Below are 9,678 nucleotides of genomic sequence, written 5' to 3' on the forward strand. Positions count from 1 at the left end.
TGATCAGGATTAAAATGATTGCAACTTGAACAGAGTAGTGCGATTCTTCTCTCTACCAGCACTATTGAACGCTTGAACGGGATTTGAACCCATGACCTCTGCGATAATGGTAGAGTGCTCTACCAACTGAGCTATCAAGCCAACTAGGAGCTGGTCATATTATGAGTTTGCTCTATAGCTGTGAGGATGACTATCGCAGTTACTTACGCAGTTTAAACAAAGAAGCTGCGCTCTCAGTTTAAAACTGTGGTGAGGGTTGTTACTGAGATCGGTTTAAGTTGGCGAATTTTTTTCAGAATTCAACAGGGTTGTAATGCATATACTTTTTTTTTTTTACAATGTACAGGCTCCCCCTGTACATGGTTTTGATGTAGCTCGGTACACCGAGCCGGGAGTATCCGGCATGAAAACAACAGCATTCATGTCTGCTCGCGACAAAGAAGAAGAAAGCGAAAAACCAGCCGGGCGCCGGCGGGAGACTTCCCTGCGAAGAAAAGTTGGAAAACCGCCGATACAGAAATTACCAACCAGAGAACAGAGACTGTAAGTATGGTTTGGTCACTTTCAGCTGTAAATTGGCTCGGTAAATATATAAACAATTTCTAAAAACTCTCGATCTATAACTAAAGATATAAAGAGTTCAAATCCCTGAACAAATGACTTTCCTTTATAAGATTGGAATTCACAGCTGTTTAGAACTCTCGGTAAGTTAAAAAAAGAAAACGAAGCAAGAGAACAACTTCAACATGTTTATTTTATTATCCATACAAAACAACAAAAAATCAATAATGTAGCGTTAATGTAGCTGAGCTATCTATAATAATAATCATCATCATCATCATCATCATCATCATCATCATCATCATCACTGGAAATAAAATTGATCACTATTCGTCAGTTTCGCTTTCTAGTAACCAACGTAGTTCTCTTTTTCGGCTTTCGGCTTTTTTTCCCGTGTATTTAACTTTAAAGATGTCTTCTTTAATTTTTTTTAATCTTGTCATATTTGTCATGGGCTAGTTCTTCCCAGTTTTGTTTTAAACATGCTGAGAACCAACGCCAGCATTTTTAAACCTTCCTTTGTTTGTCGTGTGAACGCACGCGTATTCCAGCTTCTTTGACAACCTCTTTCTCATGGGGCGGGAAGAGGAGAGACCCTGGGAACGACTTCATGTGTTTGACAAACGATTCTTGCCGTGTCAACCGAAAAGAAGTTGTTACCAGGTGGTTGTCCGTAACCTTTACTGTTCATTGCTTGCCAGTACAAACCCAGCGTATGAAGAGGAGGAGGAAGAGGAGGAAGAGAATGAAAGCGGGGTATCTGTGACGCCTACAGGAAGCACAGTGGGTTTAGTGAGTTCCAAAGCTGCACAAAAACCGCCTTCAGCTACCAAAAGAACTTCCGCCCCACCCCAGAGGTTCCAGGAACCGCAGAGAACCCAGGAGCCACGGAGACTCCAAGAGATACAGAGGCAGCGGGAACTTTCAGACGACGAGAGTGAGGAGGAAAGTGAGGTTTCTGAGGAAGAATCGGAGACTGAACCCGAGAGTGAAGCACCACTCCCGCAGGTAACAATAAATAACCTCTTCTGACAACAGCTCCAAAGTACAACAAGAAAATAATTATGTTAAAGTGCAAACTGTTTCAGGTGGAAATGATATTACCAAAGGAAACTACTTCTCTGTAGCTTCCATTTGAATGGTGACTCCTTACCCACTCAAAACTTACACTGTAGAACTGTTGTGTGCAGTTTAATAGACAGAACTACTCCAAGTACCAATATGTAGCTTTTGTTTGAATGATTTAATCCATAAATCACACCACTGTGGGAAAGATCCTGGCTTCCTTTGTATTGTTCCCTGGACTCGTCAACATGCTGAATATGACATCTTTTTTTCTTGTCAGAGCTTAAAAGTATCATCCTTCTTTCTTATCATGATGAATACTTATCCTATCATTGATCTAAAGATGTTAATTTTTTTACCGGTTTCTTTTATAGATGAAACACTCTGCAGCTCAAGTACCTACTGTAGCTGTGATGGGTGAGGCAAGTGGTCCCCCACGGTACCCCCCTGTGCGGTTCCGTTCGTCGGTGCATCCAGCCCCGAGCCTACCCCCCTTAAATACCAAGACCTCTCTGGTTGGAGTAAAAGTTGAGGTAAGATAAAATAAATTCCTCTTGCTACAAATGTTAAAACGGTTTCATTGAACTCACGAAATTTATTGAACGTAATTAGAGGTTCCGAAGTTGGTAATTCCACGCACATTTTAAACTGTGTGATGGGTTGTTGTTGAAGATGGCGACTATTAGTCGATTAGAGATAAATATAGTTCAAATAAGTAGGATCAAATTCGTCAACACTTATTTGCTGTTTTTACGTGTGCTGATAGTTCTTATTTAAATCTTTTTAGCCTCCGTCGGAAGATGAGCGAGGCCGCAAGAGAGGAAAAGTCACAAAACGAGAGCTGGAGCAGAGAGCAGACCTTGAACGACAAAAGAATAAACAGCGATTGCGTGACAGAAGGCGTGACAGCGCAAGGACTTCTCTTCCCCCCGAGAGGAGAGCCTGGGACAGAGCTCAGCACGATTTTGACGATGTGCTTGCAGAGGAAGAGAACGCTGAACGGGTCATCACGTGAGTTTGGTTGAATGTTTGTCGACTCTTTTGTAGGGGATGCAGTGGCGTAGGGTACAGTGTCGAACGTAGTTCATATTTTCTTTAGTTCTGTTTCTTTTAAAGATACTCGTGACTTCACGTGTTTGACGCTTTTCACGATCTCATTTGAAATCTATTCAATTTTTATTATTTCAATTAATTTCTTCTTCTTCTTCTTCTTCTTCTTCTTCTTCTTCTTCTCTTCCTCCTCCTCCTCCTCCTCCTCCTTCTTCTTCTTCTTCTTCTTCTTCTTCTTCTTCTTCTTCTTCTTCTTCTTCTTCTCCTTCTTCTTCTTCTTCTTCTTCTTCTTCTTCTTCTTCTTCTTCTTCTTCTTCTTCTTCTTCTTCTTCTTCTTCTTCTTCTTCTTCTTCTTCTTCTAATTAGAGAGCATTTTGAAATACAATTATTAATGAAAATAAGCAATGATAACCTTGAAATTGAAGTCATGATGGCTTCCAAACATCGGATTTCCTCCTTTTCTTCTAACAGTTAGAGCTTCAGTCATTTTTTACCAATCGGAAATGTTGAACACACTTTAGGTTCCATAGCATTTGCTGATAATGAACCTTATTTTTCAGTGGTAAATCAGGAAAGCGCCGGAGAAGGCGACCACTAAGCAGCTCAGTGGCGACTGATGAAGAAGGTGTACCACAGCTAAAGAGCTTCAGAAAACTCAAGAGTCCAAAAACATCTTCAACTGCCAGCACACGGGTATGAAAGCCTCTTGAGAGACGGAGAAAAAGTTTTACAATACAAAGGAGAATATCAATATTTTGTAGTTTGCTGACTGATGTTCCGTTTGTTATTAGGACCGTGGAAAGAAGCACGGAAAATCCGCAGGCTCAGCTTCCAATGAGTCCAGCGACGAATCCGAAATTGACATGAATGAAACACGTAGACGCATGCACGCCATGTTGGATGACGCTTTCGCTTTATTTGGACCTCAGACCGCAAAGAAACTCGGCTTGGAACCCGAGGGGCAATCCCCGCAACCCGAGGGATATCCCGCCCCTCCCGCGCGACCCGCCGTTATTCCAAGGTAAGCCTTCTGGTAAATGTTTAACTTGGCGTAATCTTTGAAAATGTTGTTGTTGAGTTAAGCGTTCAAACATTCTTATAAAAAATTAAGCTTTACGTAACACGAGGAAGGTGATGATCGAAAATGCTCGAGAAACTTGTGGACTAAATGAAGACTTTTTCTTCGATATGCGCTCTCAGTGAAAACGGGAAAGTAGGGAAACGGGTAGTATTTTTAACAGTTTGTAGAGTGGTGGCGAGTGTTATTAATGCTAAAAGTGAAACGCGCCTGGGTTGCATTGTTGTTTATTTTTTGGTATTGATATCCTTCTCCTCTTCACCTCGTCTCAATGAAAGTCCACAAATTCGACTTTTTTCAGTCGTAATGTCAAGTTCGTTAACTCTTCAAAATATTTACGATTAGATTCGTTGGAGGTCATCCTGCCTTGCCAGAACCACCTCCTGCGCATGGCCGAGCCACTGAACCAACACCTGGACAGCGCAGGCGCGTCCAGCCCACCATGCCTGGTTACCCAGCAGCGATGCCTCAAACTCCTATCGGCGCGCCTGGTTACCCAGGCCGCCCTCCTGTGAGACCGGTTGTGACTCGTGATCCGATAGTGGTCTGGGACCCAGCGGATAGACAACGGTAAGGCTGAATTGTTGCTCTGTTTGTTAGGCTGCCAGTAAGGCTCTCTTTCTGTCAGTCACGTTGTCAACCAGTCGGCAATCGATTGAATCGATTATTACTAACCGATCTGTTGATTCCTCAGAATTTTAAACCAGCGGGCGCCACCTCCAACATATGCGTACAGGGATCCTAGTGGTCAGAACGTCTATATCACACCGGTCCACCAGCAGCGAGATGATGTGGTAAGCGACAGTCTGAATGGGAAAGACGTTTCCTACTTTCCTGGCTCGCTGTTTTGTACTTGTTTTTTTTTTTTTAGAAAGCTCGAGAAGGTTTTCAACCTTGTGTGCGTGCGTAACGCATCCACGCCATAGCTGAGGTGCACATGTCAGCTGAATAAATCCAAATTTCTTTCAAAAGTAGCGCGAGCAGAAAGCGAAGTGATAATGTAGCGTAAAATCGCGCGAATCGGAAATAAAAGCTGCAGGTAACATGGCCAAGCATCGCCGATGAGCCTTTTTAAGGAGTCTCGATTCTTTGAAGGCTTTCCTTTCACTTACTCAATTTTTTGTTTTCTTTTAATGGTTCTTTCCCACAGTTAAATGTACACTTTACATCCATGATTTTTTTTGTTATAACATACTGATAAGTTTACGTTTCCTTTGTTATATTCCAGGGTGGTCTGGTGTGGAGTCCTTATGTCGCAGAAGACACCATGGATGCACTCTACCCTGATTTAGCTCAAGTAAGTTAAAATGTTCCAGATTTTCCCAGCGTATTCCGTGTCATATGTGCGGAGTTAAATTGTCGTACACGACAGTGTCTTATCCTTTAGTTGCGGATGTATAAGAGACTCCCGCGAAAATTTGAGCACGTTCAAACTCTTGGGAGCGTATGAGAATTTAAGGTCGAAGAGGGCAATTATTTGTGCCTTTGTCAACTCTCGGGATTCTTTCTTGTTTGTCTCCAGAGTGAGAACACAGCATGGTCGCTTCGACCAGGATTTGATCGACCGTACAACTGTAAAGTCCGAGGCGCTCCTCAGTTTTTCACCTCGCTGCGCCACCACAAAGCGTATACACGTTCGTTACATGTTTTTCTGCTTTTTCTTCCAGGCAAGTTATCCGGGAGCCCTAGGCACCACTCCTCCAAAAGACGCCAGTTTCCTGTCGCAACTTCAAGCCACGCCACCTCACGATACCATCCTAAACATGTCACCCAGCAGTACGCTTGACCAGCGGGGCGCACCATTAGGACAGTCTCCACAGCCTCTTATAAAATCGATAAAAGACGAACTGTTTAGATTGTCACAAGGAGCGACAAGAAAAACGCCAATCACTGAGCTATAGCATTCGACTTAGAAATTAGACGTGTTTGTAAAAATATAAGATTAGGGACCTTGAGCAGCCACAGTGTCAACCCCAGGGAAATTGAATTCACGTTCCTTTATACTACCTCGCGATTCTTTCGTCACGTCGAACTATCCAGGAGCCGGGTTCGTAGCGAGGGTATTCCATCTGAGATAGAGAAAGGAAAATTCGCCGTTGCGTCATGTTCTCCAAATCTCTTAGATTTGGTAATTTAACGTTGTAATTGTACAGTGAACGGCACGCTAATGTGTCAAACTGTCAAACGTATTTGCAAACTTTGTAGCGTTCTTGTTGCCTTTGCCGTCGTGGCTGCCAGGGTCCTTGTTTATAGAAAAAAAAAATAGTAATAATGTACATTTTTTTATGCATACAGTTTTAGAGAAAATGCCATCACTTGGTATTTAGTAATTAATATAGAGCAGTTTCCAATTCAGTGTCGTCAAACCAAAACCAAAGAAATTACTCCGGCCAATCGAAACAAATGTAAAAAATCAGGATTCGAGGCAAATACATGTAACTAGCGCCAAGCGCGGGAAAACGCGTGCGACCAAAACACGATTGGTTTTGGTTTGAATTCCCATTGGCTGAAAAAGTGGCGCGAGTTTTGTTAACTAATAGAGCGTAGTAATGCAAAACCAAAGCAAACGCGAAATTGCTTTCGACACTCAATTGAAAACCGCTCTAGCATAAAGTTATCGTAATTGTAATTATATCAACATTCACTTCAAAGGTATTTTAAAAAAGTTTGTATGTATTTAATGGAAATTATGTTTTTTATTGAAGTTTTAGGAAAACATTTTAAATTGAAATAAGCGATGTAAATACAAATACATAACGATGTCTAGATGCCTTCTTCATTACATCATCATCAAGCCAAGCAAAAAAAAATGTCAAAAATTTGAAGTGTGGTTCTTTTGCATTGTGCTATGATTAAAGCCTTAACATATTTTACCTTATGTTGCTGATCATTTTAAGAAATGAGGGCCGGGTGCACGAAACAATCTTGGGCGAAGATGCATCTTAAAGGGAAGTTTCACCTATTTATAGTGTGTTATTTTCAATAACCAAAAAATATATTTGTATGAATGTAAACGTCAAAATAATGGATCAGTCTTGTTAACAATAACCCTACTAGTGCACAGAAACTAGTATAAATTATCTTTGGCTGCGGATGGCTAGGATGGAAACGGATTGCGACTTGAAAAAATTGGCCAGTTTTTTTTAAGTTCCTTCTTAGTATTTCGGAAAAATTGCTAACAACTGATTATAGTTTATCCTTCCTCGTAGGAACCATTTCATATTTTCCTCCCCGCGCTCTAAGAGTAATTTCATGTTAGAAAATAAGTTCCTAGTCAAATATTTGGCAGTTTTGATCAACATACAGCGAGATGTCCGAGACAGAGCCCCTTTAACTTTTGTTTCAATAGCAAAACCTTTTGTTTAGAGGCAATACGTAGTATAAGCTTGATTACCAGCGAGCCCACGCACTCGAGGAGGGAGTCCTGTACCCGAGAGAGAGGCAGAAAGGGAGCCTATACTTTGTTAAGGATTGTTCCATGAGTCCTAGACATTCTGAATATTCTTGCAGTTTGACGCCCGCCAGCTAATCTTTAAGTTTGACTGTGTTACTATTTATAAACATGAAACAATATTTTTACATCTCAACTGTGCCACTAACGAAAATTCTAGAGTTCGTAGAATAAATAGTAAACATGCCACTAAACTAAGAAACTTCAGCCTTTTCTCCTTGTATTTCCTGTTACTTATTTATACCACCGTCGGAAAAGTGAAGTAAAGTTTTCATCCCTTTCTCGTTCATTCATTCAGCTCCTGATTCAGCTATATTCAGTATGACGAATTTATCCACTGAAAGTTAAAAAAATGTCTGTTTGTTTCGAAAAAGAGTCAATGAAGCACTCACACAGCTCAACAAAATCCAATCAAAGCGTCACAGTACAAATCTCGTACCCACAGACAGTGCAAATCTTGTACCATGCAGAGTCCTCACAGTCTTAAGAAAGAATGCAATAACTGATGGCTGTTGTGACTCTTATCAAGAGTGCGGACTCCTGGATCAGCGGATGGTAGGAACAATCCACTGGCCGAGGGACCCGTGGGCGCTGTTTCGTTCTGGCTATGTGAGCACGTGGTTTGCACATGATTATGGAATTTGACCCCCATCGTTCAAGGGTGTTTCGTTCTGGCTATGTGAGCACGTGGTTAGCACATGATTATGGAATTTGAGCCCTATCGTTCAAGGCGCCAAATTAATATTACGCCGCGGGTGATTGACAGGTGATGGAGAGAACTCTTTTGCTGACCGATTCTTTGCTATTTTTACAATTTCTTTTAAATTTTCGTTTTCAACTTTTTCAATTTCTGTCCGTGACAGACAGGGTCAAGAAGAGTAATTATATCAGGTAGTTCCGTATTATCATAATCCAGTTTATACACGGTTGAAAGGGATTGCGCCTCGATCAATATCTGATGCAAAGTGGTTCCATTCTTTCGCAATATTAATAACTTCATTCAAGTTCACCCACCGTTTTTATAACTGGCGAATCTTGAAGAAATCAAAAACTTTCATATTGCTTTGTACTGCAGCTTTCTCTAGAAAAAAAAGCAAAAAAAAAAAAAAATAAATAAAACAAACAAACAAATGTGTGCGGGCATGGAAAGTAAAGCAATGAAAATGACTCGAAACACACGCTGTTAATTATTTACGATTAGAGAACTCCCTGGAGCACAAACTGATTAGCAAAACCACAATAACAATAAATACCACGAGGTGAAGGCATGTGGTTACAAATTCCGATCGAAAAGTGCTTTAGATCAGAAAACAGAACATACGAGAAGATAGTTTCCTTAGAAATGAGAGGAGTGTAATGTACCTCTTTCTGGCATCAGAGTCCTCTCTTGTTAGTAGAGGAGACTGGTTATGAAAGTCGGCAAAAATCAAGAGCAAAAACAACGGTGTTGCAATTTAAGTTGAAAGCTCGAAACGGTAGCAGCCGGACTGAGCAGAACTGATTTGTGTCATGCAGAGATTACATTGCTTGTTGCCAGAAAAATGAGACTTTGCGATATCTCAAGTTGAGGGTATAAGTAACGGGAGGAATTTTTCGTTTTTAGCAGATGAAAGGGGTAGTGAAATTAAGTGGTATATCCCGGGGGTATAAATAACGGTAAGGGTTGAATTCCTGGCTCCCCATACGAAATTTGATTAAGTACCTCTAGTCACGCCTCGGGATAAAAACACGTAATGTTTGTAATCAGTTTATCTATCTATCATATACAGTCGAGCCTCCCGTAAGAGGAAGCCCTTGAGACCAGAAAAAGTGTCCGCTTATAGAGATTAAAATTGTAGTGTTTGTATCAGTAGCTTAGAGCATGACCAAGTGACCGCTTACGAGAGGTGTCCGCCAACGGGAGGTGTCCGTGAGCGGAGGTTCGACTGTATCTATATACGGGTGAGCATGCAACCAGAGTAGAGCTATTTAGAGCAGTACTTGGCCTTCCTCTGGCAAGGCTACATCACAAGCCTGCATCGTTGAAATTCTAGTCCATCTGACCGACCATATGAACTAACTATTCGGTAGGGCTTAATTTTTTTACTTTTAAATCTTCCAAACTTGACGTTTTGTTACCTTCATGTTGGTCAAGGGGTCCGCCTTTCTCAATGGTCAACACTCTTTGTTATTATATTTGGTTTTCTTTGAAGCAACCTTTAAGCGATGCAACCGTACGGGGTGCAGCACAAGACCCTACACCGCATTTTGATTTTTTTGTAGAATGTTCTAAAAAGAGCTAGGGTTGTGGGGTGTTTAGCGTATTGGTCTTGAAATCTGAAGGTCGGTGGTAAGACGCTTATGTTTTAGTTGCTTGTTGTTTCCTGGGCAAGAAATTTTGTCCCATATACTGGTGACAAACTGCCATGGTAATCCTGCGATGAACAGCATTCCATCCAGGGGTGGGGTGGGGAGTAGCAAGACTCCTAGTTGC

The 9,678-nt window shown here is 41.4% G+C and overlaps 1 protein-coding gene and 1 long non-coding RNA gene across 4 annotated transcripts in view; one reads left to right on the forward strand and one right to left on the reverse strand.

Annotated features, from left to right (window-relative positions):
• LOC146486079 (uncharacterized) overlaps positions 1 to 6,632 on the forward strand; it is a 31,008-nt gene extending 24,376 nt beyond the window's left edge. For all 3 annotated transcript variants that reach the window (XM_085098057.1, XM_085098052.1, XM_085098053.1), the window contains 10 exons: positions 347 to 543; positions 1,263 to 1,569; positions 2,001 to 2,159; positions 2,414 to 2,637; positions 3,237 to 3,369; positions 3,468 to 3,697; positions 4,100 to 4,324; positions 4,449 to 4,548; positions 4,983 to 5,051; positions 5,422 to 6,632. In XM_085098057.1, coding sequence (XP_084954183.1) covers positions 347 to 543; positions 1,263 to 1,569; positions 2,001 to 2,159; positions 2,414 to 2,637; positions 3,237 to 3,369; positions 3,468 to 3,697; positions 4,100 to 4,324; positions 4,449 to 4,548; positions 4,983 to 5,051; positions 5,422 to 5,655 — 1,878 coding nt within the window. In that variant the 3' untranslated portion in view covers positions 5,656 to 6,632. The remainder of the gene's footprint in view (positions 1 to 346; positions 544 to 1,262; positions 1,570 to 2,000; positions 2,160 to 2,413; positions 2,638 to 3,236; positions 3,370 to 3,467; positions 3,698 to 4,099; positions 4,325 to 4,448; positions 4,549 to 4,982; positions 5,052 to 5,421) is intronic.
• A 148-nt stretch (positions 6,633 to 6,780) lies between these two features.
• LOC146486081 (uncharacterized) lies at positions 6,781 to 8,508 on the reverse strand. The gene is made up of 3 exons (XR_014859899.1): positions 8,401 to 8,508; positions 8,220 to 8,284; positions 6,781 to 7,542 (listed from the first exon to the last, which is right to left on the reverse strand). It is a non-coding gene; the product is annotated as an uncharacterized LOC146486081 (long non-coding RNA).
• Positions 8,509 to 9,678: the final 1,170 nt, after the last annotated feature.

This window comes from Pavona decussata, unplaced genomic scaffold (genome assembly GCF_977016875.1).
Source record: "Pavona decussata unplaced genomic scaffold, jaPavDecu1.1 SCAFFOLD_21, whole genome shotgun sequence".
In the NCBI taxonomy this organism is placed as follows: Eukaryota; Metazoa; Cnidaria; class Anthozoa; order Scleractinia; family Agariciidae; genus Pavona; species Pavona decussata.